The 16544-nt window shown below is 38.0% G+C and overlaps 1 protein-coding gene across 4 annotated transcripts in view; it reads left to right on the top strand.

Moving 5' to 3' along the window:
- The window catches only part of LOC127619433 (CYFIP-related Rac1 interactor A-like), a 36979-nt gene that overhangs the window by 9695 nt on the left and 10740 nt on the right, over positions 1 to 16544 (top strand). Inside the window, exons 2-6 of one of the 4 annotated variants that reach the window (XM_052092289.1) lie at positions 2742 to 2834; positions 6594 to 6674; positions 10143 to 10216; positions 13514 to 13635; positions 16075 to 16180. In XM_052092289.1, the coding sequence (XP_051948249.1) occupies positions 10150 to 10216; positions 13514 to 13635; positions 16075 to 16180 (295 nt within the window). In that variant the 5' untranslated portion in view covers positions 2742 to 2834; positions 6594 to 6674; positions 10143 to 10149. Of the gene's footprint in view, positions 1 to 2741; positions 2835 to 4185; positions 4382 to 6593; positions 6675 to 10142; positions 10217 to 13513; positions 13636 to 16074; positions 16181 to 16544 lie in introns of those variants that run through there. The other 3 variants (XM_052092291.1, XM_052092287.1, XM_052092288.1) reach the window with 3 other exon arrangements.

Raw genomic sequence — 16544 nt, 5'->3', positions numbered from 1 at the left:
CCCCAAAACACAGCCACTATGTCCAGCTGGATATTTTTCAGCCATATATATTTCAATGTCCTGACTCAGCCTACATCATGTTGGTTTGGTAAATGTTCCAGAAGTATTCTGGATGGAGAAAGATCACATCAGTCATACAGCCACAGCAGTGAGCAGATTTCTTTGTGTGCTGCAAATGCTCATCGCTTTGTGTGTTGCACACTGCCTCAGATTTATGAGGGACACTGCGCATTATGCATTAAGCTAACCACCTACATGGCTCTTTACATGGAAGGTAATATTGGAATGTATGTGTTTGCTGGATGTGATGATAGATTTGTGGCCTTGCCCCTCAAGAAATGTATCAGATCATGACCCATCAACAAATGCATCCCAAGACCACTCCAACTGTCAGCCAGACTTGGCAGAGCTGGTGACTGCAAGTGTATATTATTAGTAATCCCACAGTGTTATATTAGTACAATCTACTGATTATATTGCTAATGTTGAGTTTTATTCCAAATGTCATTTTGATAATATCTAGATTATTTTGTTCAACCAACTGCAGTGTCTTTGTAATCCCATTTAAGATCCTCTCTGGTCTGCTTATTGCTAAAGCAGCATATACATGATCAATAGAAACTATTAGCTTACCAGTATAAATAGGCCTTTATTTTCTCTACGACATATATATATTTATTTTTTTGGCCGATAGAGTTAATTAGGATAACTCTATTTTTAAGGTATAAATCTATAAACTATACGTGCAATAAATTCAGAGTACATGCTGTCATTAAAGTTGAGCAAAATCTTCTGCCATTTTCCAGTGGACTTCTTTAATAATAGGATCAAATAGTCAGATTAAATTTATATTGAACTTTATTGGCAAAATAAACTTAAGTGTACATTGCCAGTGCAATATTAGACACTATCTATACATATATAAAACTGAATGCTGAAGTTTAAAATCCCAAAACTATCATTTTTTTCTGGCAGCAGTTCAGACTCTATCGCGGACACTCTATTGTGTCTCTCTTGCAGTTTCATTTTTGACACTGGTTCAGATTACAGCAAGTGAGCATTTTTGGGTGATGTGAAGAGACATAGCAGCTTGCCCATTTCTCTCCCACACCTGGCTCACCGTCTGTGGGTGAAGTCTCCATTCTTCTTTCAGTAAATCTGCTCCCGTGTAAATGTTATTTATATATATATATATATATACCCAGTTCTGGACAAATTGAGAGACCACTGCAAAATTATCAGTTTCTCTGGATTTATAGGTATGTGTTTGATTTCAATGCACATTTTTGTTTTATTTAATAAAGTACCGATAACATTCCTCCCAAATTCCAAATAAAAATATTGTCATTTAGAGCATTTATTTGCTGAAAATGACAACTGGAATAAATAAAAAAAAATTTTGCAGTGTTTTCAGACCTCGAATAATGCAAAGAAAACAAATTCATATTATATTTTAAACACAATACTAATGTTTTAACTTCAAAATCAATATTTGGTGGAATAACCCTGATTTTCAATCACAACTTTCACCAGTCTCTACCAGTCTTTCATATTGCTAGTGGGTGACTTTATGCCACTCCTTGCTCAGCTTTGTATGATGGCTTGTGGCCATCCATCTTCCTCTTGATCACATTCCAGAAATTTTCAATGGGGTTCAGGTCTGGAGATTGGGCTGGCCATGACAGGGTCTTCGTCCTTCACAAAGACAAATCTGCCTAATTCCAGCCTTGCCGAAGCACCGACAGATCCCCCACCAGATTTCAAAGTGAGAAGGAAACACTGAGGCTTGAAGGCCTCTCCAGGTCTCCGTCTAACCATTAGATGACAAGGTTGAGGATATGTGATGATCTGGGGGTGCTTCAGCAAGGGTGGAATCGGCCAGATTAATCTTTGTGAAGGATGCATGAATCAAGCCACGTACAAGGTTATCCTGGAAGAAAACTTGCTTCTTTCTGCTGTGACAATGTTCCCCAACTCTGAGGATTGGCATTTCCAGCAGGACAATGCTCCAAGCCACACAGCCATGTCAATCAAGCTGTGGATCAAGACCCTGTCATGGCCTGCCCAATCATCAGACCTGAACCCCATTAAAAACCTCTGGAATGTGATCAAGAGGAAGATGGATGGCCAATGCCGAGCTGCTTGAATTATTGCCCCAGGAGCAGCATAAAGTCGTCCAATAGCAATGTAAAAGACTGGTAGAGAGCATGCCAAGATGCATGAAAGCTGTGAAAGTAAATCAGAGTTATTCCACCAAATATTGATTTCTGAACTCTTCCTAAGTTAAAACATTAGTAATGTGTTGTTTAATAATTAATCTGAACTTGTTTTCTTCGCATTATTCAAGGTCTGAAAACATTGCATATTTTGTGTTATTTTGACCAACTGATAATTTTGCAATGGTCCCTTAATTTTTTCCCAGTGCTGTATATATACTTGTACATAAATGCTATATACAATACTTTCTTTCTTTCTTTATTGGCTGTGTGAGATTCACCACAGTAAGATTGTAGATGCAGACAAGACCCAATAAGCCTGTCAATTTCCACACAACATCACTCCCAGTGCACCATGTCTCTCCGCCATGGGAGAAACAATAAAAAAGGACTATAATTAATATTTTCCCCTTTTTTTCCTGTGCTGTTTCCATGTTTTCTTTTCACTCTCTTACTCTCATTATGAACCATTTCTCTGAACTCATCTGATTTAACCCTCTCTTTATTTCTGGTTCTTTCTCTCAGGTAGTGGAGGCTGATGCTGTGATACTGCAGGAGAAACATATAGGCTCTCGTTTGATGCAGTGAAGTGCCCCTTGAGGAAAAACGCAAGCAAAGGTATGGACCAAAACAATGTGGCATACTGCTAGCTTTTTCATCAGACATATGGCACCATGTGTGAGAAAATTGTGTGAAAAAAAGACAAACAAAAAAACTAAGTCACAGAACCGTCTAGAAGTGTATACGTTCTGTCTTCCAGTTTTGAGCACATTTTTTAACACATACAGCAGTCACAATTGTTCAAACAAAAATAGCCTTTGGTGAACAAACAGATGCCATGTAAAAAAAAAAATGTTGTGCTTTGCAGCACAACCTATTTACTTCAGTCTCCAACTTAACTCCTTATCATCAGCTATTGTAATAAAACTAGATAAAACTTCAGTGTTAAAGTTACGCAACATCCTGGATATGACATTCCAATAAATATGCATTTTCCTGGTCAGGTCTGGCCAGAGCATATCAGAGAAGGACAGTCTGAGACTGCTGTGTAAGCACAAGTTTTTGCTCTACTTTCAGTCTCAGACAGTTGAGGTTGCGATCCATTTTTTAGCTGGCTGAACAAGTTGCCACCAGCGTCACTTCCTTATAACTATCAACAGAGATTTTCTTTCTCCAAGTACACTGGGGCTCTGTGTTCTCAATACAGCATTTAGTTGTACAAGTCTGCTTTAATACATTTCCTTTCCCATCTTCAAGCATGCAAAGCTAATTTTGATATCAGGCAATTCATTTCAAACCACAAAATAGAAAAAGGAACAAGCCCTTTTTGAAAGACCGGCTTAGACATTTGTGGATTTCAAAGCTAGTTTATGCTGGTTTGGTGCTGGTCTATGTGGTACCAGCATAGCCATGTTGGTCAACAGCAAAATGAGCTGGACGTACCGGCATCTCATACTGGACTGAAAAAAAGTGCTTTTATGTTATTTATTTGGTTTTATTTCATTCAAAATGTTATTTACAGCAATCTGACTAAATGTACCTGGAAATTATGTTACATCAATTAATAAATACATTTTATGGTTTAAATCGATTAAGGAGGACCAGCATTCAAAGCCAACATACGCTGATCTTTTCAAGAGGAAAGATTCAGTGCTGTTTTGTCTTCTCTCTCTGCGAAGCACAACTCGATGAGAGCGTTATTCTAAATTAAGCAGAGCAAAGGTTTCATACACAGAAAACTGCAGCTACAGAGTTCAAGCCATTGGTAAAGCCCTGCACTCATATATCTAACCCAGATAATTCTCTAACCTTCATCCTATTAAAACCAAGCGTACACACACAAATATATACACACAGAGGCACCACAGAGAAACCGTTTCACCAGACTCATGTATAAAAAGCCGTCCCTTTAAATAGCAGTCAGAAAAGAGAAGTGTGAAAGAGCAGAGCGATGTTGAGCACAGAGCTGCAGTGGGGATCGTGGGTAAGGTTGAGTGAGCTGCTGTGGTACCACATAAGACGAACTCTTCACAGCGGGCAGGGGCAGCTTTGGACGAGAAACCCATGGGAGAAAGATACTGAGATAAGACGGACAAAACTGAAGGGAATAGCACAGTGATAATCTAAGGGAAGGTGGAAGAAATAAGGCAATCATTTGTTGGCTGGTAAGTAATGAGAGACAGCCATACTGTATTTGTCAAGCTGATATGCTTTTCATGTTAAGGTGACAGCTGTAGAAGATTAATGATCAGTTGACAGTTTTCTGAGTGAGTGCTTTGGTGAAACAAAAGATAAATGGAAGAGAAGTTTGTTATTATGTAGTTTTTGCTGAAATGGGTAATAACAGACATGGATGGATTGATGGGTGGATGGATGGATGGATGGATAGAGGATCTGATGGAGTATAGCGTGCCACACTGTAGGACATGTCAACTTCCCAAAAGTATTTCATTTGAACTACCTATAGATATAGACAGTTCTCCAGCAAAACCACGGCAACAGAGTAACACATTTACAATACACAAATATACAGTGCTTAAAACCCACAAGATTGTGATTTTCTGATGGACTGTTGGCATGACATGTGCCAAAGTCTCTGGCCGTTATAATCAGGGTTGGGAGGGTTACTTTTGAAATGTATTCCACTACAGATTACAGAATACATGCTGTAAAATGTAATTTGTAATGTATTTCATTAGATTACTCAAAGTGAGTAACATATTCTAAATACTTTGGATTATTTCTTCAGCACTGGTAGATTTTTTTCACTTGTTTTGACTATAAAAACTCTGCAAGTACAGTAAGACAAAATATACGTTAAATAACATTCTCTGAAAAACCTAAATATCTTATGCAGTGTTGTTTCTAAAACAAGATCAAACAAATAGATTTTGTTTTAAGGATTTTTAGATATTTTTACAGGAAAACAATTGTGTTTGAAAATATGATTTTTGCTCTAATATCAAAGGTCTTACTAGAAAAAAAGAAATTATTATCCAACGTGAATTTTCTTGATAAAAAAATATGATCGTGCTGGTAACATGTGCATGTAAAATGGCTAGAAATAGCATTTTAGCTTAGCGTAAAGCTGGCGATTTACACAAGATTTATTTCAATTTCTTCTGTTTTAAACTTATTCTCTGTCTGCTCGTATGAATGTAACACATCATAAGAAAGTGTTTCACCGCTGTTCAAATGCACTTTGGATCACATCATTTATACGTATAAATGTTTTCGAACTGAAAGGACTAAATATTAAATTTAGTCAATATTAATAAAATGCAAAGTAATCTCTTCAGTAAGCAAAATACTTTTTGAATGTAACTGTATTCTAAATACCAATGATTTAAATAGTAACTGTAGTGGAATACAGTTACTTATATTTTGTATTTTAAATATGTAATCCCGTTACATGTATTCCGTTACTGCCCAACACTGATTATAACCTATTGCTATAGATGCAAAGTATTGATAGGAATGCTCAGCTGGCGGCCTCTAATAGACTTATATAGCATCAGTTCAGAGACAGGGATTTGGCTGGTAGCTGATGAAAGCATCAGATATTGAGAGAGTAAGGGAGGGAGAGGCAATGTGGTCCAGCCATGGAAACAGGGCTCTACTGGTTGTTGCCAGGAGACAACAAGAGGGGGATATACTGCCTCTTAAGTGATAAACAGGCTGATAGAAGCCATCTTTGGGTTGTGTGCTAGAAGCAAATGCCAGGGCTAGAAATACATTTAGAAGGCTAGATATGAATGGGTCAGCTTCTTATTTTCTGTACAATTCCCTGTATTTGTTCTCTTGGTAAATTGCAGATTTTGCAGTAAAAATGCTAATATGTATTATTGTGTCTCTTGAGAAGTGGTATGATAGGTTTTGTATTATTATCAATGCTAGGAAGCAATGATAATCCCTCCCATCTTTTTTTTAATCTCTTGAATGTTTTTAGATTCCATTGTGTCCAGAGTTATTCTGTAATACAATCAATTACCTAAGATAATCGTATTACCCCATAACTGTCCCACTCAAATTGAGAGAGCTGTTTGACTTCCAAAAATGCCATTGAAGAAAGTCTGAATTTACAGTAGTGGTTAGGTTACAGCAACCAAAATTTTGATTATTTTGTTGAATTATTCCTGCCACAAAACGCTTTTTCATTATTCTTTACCCCATAAGAAAACTAGCATCAAACTTCCTATGATCAAGTGAATTTTAAACTTTTTCACCTTTACAATACTGTCTGGCTTTATATCTGCAATATAAATGCATCCAGTCACTTTCACTGTGAAAAAAAGCACATATACAGTCTAGAAGTATTAATGCACGTTATCTAGGTTTTATTGCTTTGTACTTTATGTATTTGTCTCTCCTGCCCAGGTTTGCCGGCCATGGGGAACCTCATTAAGGTCCTTGGCAAGGATTTAGAGAACTGTCCTCATTTTTTCCTGGATTTTGAAAGTAAGTGCTTCACTGGTGTAAGGTGTGTGCATTTGTGTTCAAATGTATAAGTGTGTGTGTGTGTGTGTGTGTGTGTGTGTGTGTGTGTGTTTGTGTCTGGAGATGGAGGTATCAGGGTTGGAACAGGGACAGCAGATGCAGATTGATCCTACATATGGATGGTGACTGGCATTTAGACTTTTATGTTTTTATTTGAAGTGTGTGTGTGTGTGTGTGTGTGTGTGTGTGTGTGTATAGTAACGAAGTACAAATACTTCGTTACTGTACTTAAGAACAGTTTTTTAAATATTTGTACTTCACTTGAGTATAAATATTTCTTTGGACTTTTACTTTCACTTCACTACATATTGGAGATAAAACTCCAAATTTCTCCAGACCCTTTCATTACTTTCGCGACTGAACACCGCAAAAAATAAAAAATAAAAATAACAGCAGTATGTGTAAAAGATCGGCAATTGTGATGTGTGATTTGTTGAAAGAACAATTTGAGTCAAATCTTTTAACTTTGATTCCTTTGAACTGAACAAAAACATTCAAAAGGCAGTCTTAATGATTTGTTTTGCCACAAACAAAAAAAGATTTTCAGAAGAATATCTCTGCAATGTAGGTCAATTTAATGTAAGTGAATGGTGGCCAGACCTCTGAAGCTCCAAAAAGCACATATTTGCAGCATAAGAGTAATCCATAAGATTCCAGTGGTTTCACCAATGACTTCTGAATGGATCCAGTTGGTTTTGGCATGAAAATAGACCAAAATATAACTCCTTTTCCACCATAAATCTTGATATTAGCACTTGTGTGATTGTGAAGAGCAATGATTAATGTGCAAAAAGTTCACACGACCTGCAGAATACATTGAAGTCTATGAAGTCTATTCACCAATAATGCCTTTGAGAGTACTAAGCAACAAGAAACATTTAAGAACTGTGTAAATTTGAATTGAAATTAATGTCTCATAAATTATTTTAATTAAATATTACCTTATCGTTTACGAATATCAGAGACCCCAGTTATTGAGGGGGGCCCATTTGGCACGTTATGCTGCTGACCCACCTGCTTGCTCGGTTTGCCCAATGGCCAGTCCATCCTTGATCGGCCAAAATGTGCATTGGCCCACCGGGAAAATGCCTGGTATGCCAGATTACCAGTCCAGCCCTGGTCGTGACCAAATGACTCTTTTGAACCGGATCTTTTTCATGAATCACCTGAAAAGAACTGAGGGTTTGAACTCAGGAGCTCAGGTTAGCAGTTTGAATCAGAGTCACTTTCTCAGCGAATCAGCCGTCAGTGTGTTCAAAACTGGGAGTGCAGACATTTCAAAATAAGAGTCCCATGTGTATTTCGGGCTTCTTTATAATTACAAGTCCCATATCAGATATATAAAATCTAGCTTTTGACACTTACACTTGAGGGACTTATACACAATTATTACACAAGGTGCAAACATTCATTGATGCTCAAGAAGACAACACACTACTATATGTATACTATATTTTATGTAATCATCTGTAATGTAGATTGTGATGAGCAATACTAAATAAAAAATATTATATCTCTTATATTTGTATAAAGTGTATGTCTGTCTATGTGTGGCCCTGTGATGGACTGGCGACCTGTCCAGGGTGTCCCCCGCCTTTCGCCCAATGTTAGCTGGGATAGGCTCCAGCCCCCCGCGACCCTGTACACAGGATAAGCGGTTGACGATGGATGGATGGATGGATATTTGTATAAATTATAAAAGGGGTGTGAACATTTATGAGACAAAAGGGAATGCAAACTTATCTTCTCAACTATATATACCGTTTATTAAACCTTCGATGAATGGGTTATCAGCTGTCTTCCTTTTATTCGGCTTTCTATCTTGTTTCTGAACAGCAATCTAAATCGAGCAATTCTCCTAAAATCAGCCATTTGGCTCCTTAATGTTTCAGTTTAGGAGCAAATGGCTCCAAAGTCATTTTTTTAGTCTGGAGCCCTGATCCTAAGCAACCAAATTGGCCCGGTTGATAGGGAGGGTAGAGTCACATGGGGTAACCTCCTCGTTGTCGCTATAATGTGTGGTTCACACTCACAGTGGGGCACATGGTGAGTTGTGCGTGGATGTCGTAAAGAATAGCGTGAATCCTCCACACATGCTAGGTCTCCGTGGTAACACACTCAACAAGCCACATGATAAGATGTGTGGATTGATGGTCTCAAACATGGAGGCAACTGAGATTTTCTGTAATAATTTAACAGGCGGCAATGCTAAACTGTCTCAAGCCTTTACTTTTATTTAAAACAAAAAAGTATGTTTGTGTGTTGTTTCTGTTTACAACAGTTTTGACAGGGTCTGGTGCTCCATCCAAACATGGTGAAATGCTCTTATCTCCTAGGTAAAGAAGCACAATTTGATCATATTCTTGAAAAATCTTTTTGGACATTTTGGTCTTTTCCCATTCAAGTAGATAGGAGCTGCACTGCCATGGCTGGAAATAGTTTCCTGAAAAAGTTCCAAAGCTGGCCACCAGTGGACTGACTTGCTAGGAAGACTTTTCTAAAAGTCAAGACAAACTTTAATGTTGGCTTTACAAAGCCAGACCTGAAAGTTTAACACTTTTTAAAAGGTTTTAGACCTTACAGTGAGACAACAACCAGCTAGTTAGATAGACAGACCATCAGAATTTGACTAATTTAGAATGTTTTGACAGTTGGAGTTTGAATAGTCTTGGCCTGTTTGATCATTCCATCAATGCAAGCCTGTGGGGATTTGGGGATATTTTATCACCCTCTAAAAGAAGGTGAAAGGAAAGCCATGATTACGATCAGTTAGAAAAGTCATATCGTACTAAGAACAGTCTGAAGGTCTGTGCTAAGTTTGATGGATCATCATGAAAACTTTAGGAGAATTTATATTGAATAATTTTGGGCTTGGTTTAATGATTTTGGAAAAATCCTACTTATTTAAACGGAACAGTTTGTTGACTTTTCAAGCCAATATAACTATTATAGTAAAATAGAAACACAAGGTGTAGTATACTTGAAATGGATCACGAGGGCAATGGGTGCCATTTGGGTTAGGACCCATAACTTTCAAAGAGAGCAGAAAAAACGAGTTTTAACGTGATCTACAGTATGTGAACATAACACATCACCTGATGCAAGAATCTCTCCTGGCCATAGCGACATCCCACACCCTACATCCTTGAACGTGTCACCCTTGTGACCAGATACATTTACGTGAGGCAAAATGTAGCTTGAAACAAAAACAATTTGCAGATGGGGTAAGAAAAATATATATTTGTTTTCCCTTTGATTCTTATGTCACTTTGATCTGATGTAAATATATCTTGATGTTTAGAATTGTTTTTACAGTGCAGACTCCACACACACACACACACACACACACACACACACACACACACACACACACACACACACACACACACAAGCTATGACCCACATGCTTCTCCCTTCTTTTTGTTCCAGAGGGATCATGGGAAATCTGCTGAAACTGCCAGCTTGCGCCAAACATGGCCAAATACTTTTCCTTGACTTTGAAAGTGAGACGATCAGCTTCTTATGTTTTGAGTTTTGTTTTCTTTCCTTTTTAATCATTGGTTCCTGCTGATCTGCTGTCCTCTACATTTTCACTTCCTTTTCTCCGCAATCACTCTGTATGTGCATCAATGCACGGCATTCAAGGGTTTTCACGCTGACCTCAATTTATGACATGACTTTTTTCGCTTATCTTCAGGTCTGCTGTGATCTGCAGAACTAAAGGCCATCTTTCCAATGCCATTCTTTTCTGGGGTGCTAAACATAATCACTGACTTTCAATCTTAACTGACTTTCTTTATGTCCTGATTTTCACACCAAACATTTGCAGACTTGTAACATAATCTGTTCCTGTCTATCCTTGTGCAACTGGATGGTTTTGTGTGTGTGTGTGTGTGTGTGTGTGTTTATGTATGCATTATTAACCAGTCTGAAGGATTTAAGGAAGTGGGAATGGAAGCTGCCTATTGAAAAGGGAGCCTGAATTTCCTTTTTCTCTGATGTTGTGTTCCCTTTTAACACTTACCTCTCTCCCTCCTGAGTAATGCTTCCTTTTATGATACCTCTAACAGCTACATGTCTAACATCTCCTTCTTTATGGAGGATATAAAACTCCTGTCTGCCAAATGTGAACACCTGGATGATTTAGAGCGGTTGTTGTCCAGTTACAATAAAAGTTGTGCTGTTCTAATGCTGCCTTCATATGCTATCAGAATTATTGTAAATCCGAGTTTTATCTACTTGGAAGTGGAACGCCCCTTAAGTCATTATTACGACTGGGAAAATTTTAGATAATTTTGATACCCAAGTTGGGAGAAGACATAAGCTTTCAACATGGAGGAGGTTTTATTCATTTTCTGTCATGAACTTTATGTAACTACCATTAGTAACCATTTGTTGGGTTGGTAATGCAAAATTAAAATGTCCATACACCTTAAAGTAATGATTTTGTCTGTAAAATGTGCTTAACTATAAAATTTTGGGTGATTCACACAAGCAGAATTTCTGTATTATCCAATGTAAGTAGAAACATCACAATATGTCATTAACAACAAGCAAAAAATTGGACAACAGCCCCTCTTAAGATCTGGACTTTTACATTTGTCACAGTGAAACAATGGTCACCTCTGTTACACAGCTCTGGTTTAAATTTCCTCAGTTATGAAATAAGGTTAATGTGCCAAAGAAAATCTATAAAATCTCAAATACAAGACATAATGGCACAGAAATCGGGAATTCAATGAAACATAAGCCTTTGAGTCTAGATCCAAGATCAGATACATCTTTTTTAATTTATAGTTTCATTTTATTTGTATTATCAATCAAATCAAATATTATACATTATTATAGTTTCATTATTATTATTATTAAAATGTATTTTAGCCATAAAAAATTTGGCTATTTACAGTATATTTGTATTATTTCTATTAGATTAATTTCTATTAATTCTTTATGAGAATTAAGAGTCTCAACAAGTTATTCAAGTTTCTTTATGTTTTACTCCATACCGCAAAAACAGGCAGCATGAGCAAACAGACCCTGAGGTGACATGACTGACAGGATCCCCGTGGCAATTACGCTCAAGTGTAGTTTGAGTTTGTTTGCTAATAGGCAAAGGCTTGGGGTAAGCACTGATGTGTGTTTGCTCAGCTGATAGCACTATGGCCATCAGCCACAAACATCTACGTGCATATTCATTCAAACAAGCACTGACGGAAAGAGCGGGAGAAAGACTTAAATGCATTATGGGCTGCTGATAGAGGTAATTGCTGCCATCTATAATACAGCCCCTCTGTATGGATGCGGTATGAGGGAGAGCACTGTAAATCAGGCTGGGAGATGTCCTCTGTGGATCACTTATCATACAGAGAAAAGCTTTGGGAGACAAGGGAAATCTGATCCATGAAAGACCTTGAATGACTACGTCGCTCAAAACACGCTTACTGCAGTTTTCACAACACATATCAAATATTCCATTGTTGCAAAGTAATATCTATTGGGAAAACTAAACAGAGAGGTATAAACGGATAGTTAAACCAAAATGAAAATTATGTCATCAATTTACATTTATGCATTTTTATCCAAAGCGACTTACAGTGCACTTATTACAGGGTCAATCCCCCCGGAGCAACCTGGAGTTAATTGCCTTGCTCAAGGACACAACGGTGGTGGCTGTGGGGATTGAACCAGCAACCTTCTGATTAACAGTTATGGTTTAGCCCACTACGCCACCACCACAATCAATAACACCATCTTGTTATTCCAAACCCATACAGTGTTATTTTTCTGTGGATCACAAAAGGACAATTTTGAGGAATCTTCACGCAAGTCTTAGTTAATAGTGACTTTCATTTAGTTTTGACACACTTCTGGTTTAAGCCCCGCCCACATTAGGTCACATCTGAATACAGATACAGATACAGAAAATGGCTTCAATGAAGGACTGCCAGAAAACATCAGTTTATCAATCGAATCTTTGCAATGCTTGTTGTGTTGGAAGCCTACACTTCTCTTTAAGCTCATCATAGCCTTGTCAGCAACTATATATGGAGTTATTTCATCAGTTTCCCAAGCCTTGGCCTTTCATTGACATTTCCCACCAGACCTGTTAAAATCAACCCCAACAAATCCTGACACACACTGACACAACCTAAATCCTGCCCATGTAATTCAGACTCAGACTATCATCATTACCAGATTAATCCATGTGGATTTATGGTTCCTATCTTTAAAAGCCTTTGGAAAGAGATTTATCCCTGCCAAAAGCAGAAATGATAATCCAATATTATCCCCTAATTTGACTCACACCATCAAGGTCCTTGAAGCTATTTTATTTCAATTATTTGTCAGGAAATCTATGTCTTCCCTACTGAAAAAAACAAACAAACAAAAAAAAGTATCTTATTTCGGCAGGTTAGTTGGTCTTGGCTGGTTTCAAATCATCTGTCTCCTAGCCTGGTCAAGCTGGTGTTTAGCTGGTCTCTCTAACTGCCTCCTCTAAAAACAGCAAAAAGTCCAACCTGAACCGGCTGGGAGACCAGTAAACCAGGCAAGTTTATGCTGTTATTTTGGGTGGCTTTACATAAACAACTTATTATAAAACAATCCATTGTAACCAAATCAAAGATTTTACCTGCTAAAACAATGGAAATGATATCAGCATATGTGTAACATAGGTGATATATTGTATAATTCAGGTTGGCCATGGAAGGCAGCATATGATCTGCCCTTTATCTTTTGTGCATGTATTAAGATGACTATCACACTGTAAAGACCAGACTCTACCTGATTTCTGTCCACAGATGCCCAGCCCACAGAGGCGGAGACAGCCGTATGGAACCAAGTTAGTGCCGTGCTGGAAGAGGCCCATGGGATACTTGCAGAGTTACAGTCTTACAATGGAGCAGGACAAGAAATAAGAGAGGTGAGGCCACTGTATGACAATGTTAGGGTGTTGTTATGCAGTTGCTATGCAGTGGCCAATGTATTCCTGCTGGCTGCTAGAGAGATGATAGGTGGTTTCTAAGGTGTTCTGTTTAGTTGAAAAGAGGTTGCTTATGGGCTCAAGTCAAAAATGCCCACCCCCAAGTCTCACTGTGAATTTGGCAACAGGAGGTCAAAGGTTTTGACGCTGAACTCGCGCAATGGGAGAAAGGTGCCTCAGGTTTTTCCTGCCAGGCTCCTTATGGTTAGGATTAGTGTGGAGGTGGGGTTAGGGCATCTGCTGTCTGCCAGGAACAAACTGAGGCCCCTTTGTACAAAGGGCCTGAAATCTGTTCTTACCAAAACAGAGTTACCCACAGGATAATGTGAGATTGTGGTGGGTGGACCTCGGATCATCTAGGGGGGTCGGGGGCATGCTCCCCCATAAGAATTTTTTTTACATTTTAAAGTTAAATGCATCAATCTGGTGCACTTTGAGAGCAAAATTAAGAGGCTAGATCTATTAAGAACTTTGTGCTCTTGTAAACAATTTTGTGTTCTAGTAGTAATTTAATCATAAACACATTGGTTGTATAGATATGAATGGTGATGACGTGGCAATAAAAGTCACACCCACAAAGCATAAATGAGATGCAGTTCACAAATGGTCAAATCACAAAATTGACTAGAGCAAATATTTGAGCCAAGGCTCGACATTAAGCATTGTCATGTGTTTAAATTGGTCATTCATTTGTCAGAGTAAAAAGTTACTTGTCTAGAGAGAAAAAAGGACTTTTAATTTACATGCTCAAGTAACATGTCAAAGTTCACGTTGTATATTGTTCTAAAATTATGACTGATGCCCAACCTAATAGCGTACCTATGCAATCAACTCAATTCTCTGTGATAGGAATATAAACTGCACTGGGTAGGGGAGGAGGCTGTTGTCATATGATCATTATTTTATGTTACATATAGTATTCAAATAAAGAAAGGCTCCATCGCCGTTATTAACAGCAGGGATGCTCATAGTTCTATGGAATGAGATCTACTTTGATCTACATGTTATTGCAGCAAGATGTACCATGTACCAAAGGTTAAATATTATCACAATACCAACATTTCAGTAGTCGGCAGTGAAATATGATGATTCTCAATACCAGTTTCAAAACCACAACAAATAATAACACTAATATATTAATTATGGAAGAATGGTTTCAAGTTCTTAAGTAATTATTCAAGTCTAGTAAACAGTCAGTAATAAAATAACAATAAAATATTCTGTGCTTTTACAACAGCTTTAAATGTTTTTAACAGCAGTAGGCGATCAAGTATTCATTGAAACATTCAGAATGAAATGCAGCATAAAACTACTACTGGTCTTCACTGTATGATTACATGAATACATTAATACTCTTTAAAGCTACTAAAGCTACTCGTTTTCTCGCTTTGCAAAAGCAACACTGCAAAACACAACTTTAGAAATCTTTTATGTTACTATGAGAAGTGTAAAAATATTTTCGGTTTATTATGCAAAATTCAAAGCACTGCCCCCTTTGGTCGAAGCTGGATTGTTAAACGAATGGGCACATGTGAGCTCCAGTTTCTGGGTGAAATGTCCACCAAAGTGGTGCCAAAAGCGAGTTGTAAAGCAAGTAGTTTTTAGTTGTAAATTATTTAATACAGACAACAGGAATGCATATTTTATTAAGCATATGCCCTTACCCAAACCCCAACCCTAAACCTAACCGTCAGTGGAGTGAAAATGTAAATATACAAATCGCACTCATCATTGATTATGTGAATGCTATTACTTCCTGGTTTTAATGGGACTCAAACTCATGTCTCTGAGGTTGCTAATGCAACACGTTTTCAGAAATAGAAAACACATTTGAAGTGATGCAAATATGTCTGATCAGGGATGGTGCTGGTCAGTAACTCGGTAGCATGTGATGTATGACGGGAACTAGAATATTCAGTAGCGACAAGTTAAGTTTGATCTTATGATATTATGGATGCTCAATTGGGGCTCCTCATTCAGTGTAAGTCTACTGTAGTTTTTTGCCCGATTTTTCAACTGCCAGTTGAAAATCATACGGTAAGTCTGATCACTTAGAAGAGTAAAAGGCATATGATTTGAGGTATCATTCATGTTTGTAGCATAAACGGTTGGAAATAGTGATTTGAGCAAACCCGTTACCCCAAGTAGAACAAAAGCAATGAGATTGCATTAATACAATGGCATTATAAGACATTAGATTTAGCAGGTTTTTGGTTTGACAATTTTCAACTGTGAATTCTTTCATATCTGCTGGATCAAAGGAAGCAGGCAGTTTACTTTTATTTAGAGAAGGTGCAGACAGCTCTGTAGTTGACTCTATTAGTAGAATATTGTTTTGCAGATTCAGTTAAAATTGTACATGCGTGTCCTTCTCTCCAGGCGATTCAGAACCCCAATGACCTCCAGCTGCAAGAGAAAGCGTGGAATGCCGTCTGCCCCCTGGTGGCCAAACTGAAGAGGTTCTATGAATTCTCACTCAGGCTAGGTAAGTGGGTGTCCATCTTTTTCCATTTGTCTTTTTTACAGTCACGGATCAGGTCTTGGGTGCCCGAGTCATCCAACGTGTTGAGAGATTTGTGTGGACGAATGTGTGCATGCATCCATTTCTCTCCTCCTCTGCAGCTGACCTTGTAAAGGGTTGTCATGGCAACCAAGCCAGCAGAGTGTAGAGGGGGCCCGAGTTTGTGCCTCATATGCATGCTGACAATTCACTAGACTCAGTTTGCAAATAGTCGATAGTTTGCCACTTTTCGAGGCAGTGCTGACAAGTGTGAAAACGCAGATCTTCAGGCAGACAGATTACATGGAGATAAGCTTTCCATGTCGTGCTACAACATCGCAGTGACTCA

Source organism: Xyrauchen texanus, chromosome 26 (assembly GCF_025860055.1).
Source record: "Xyrauchen texanus isolate HMW12.3.18 chromosome 26, RBS_HiC_50CHRs, whole genome shotgun sequence".
Taxonomy (NCBI): domain Eukaryota; kingdom Metazoa; phylum Chordata; class Actinopteri; order Cypriniformes; family Catostomidae; genus Xyrauchen; species Xyrauchen texanus.
The sequence above is the reverse complement of the archived record's forward strand: the minus strand, read 5'-3'. Positions and strand labels throughout refer to the sequence as shown.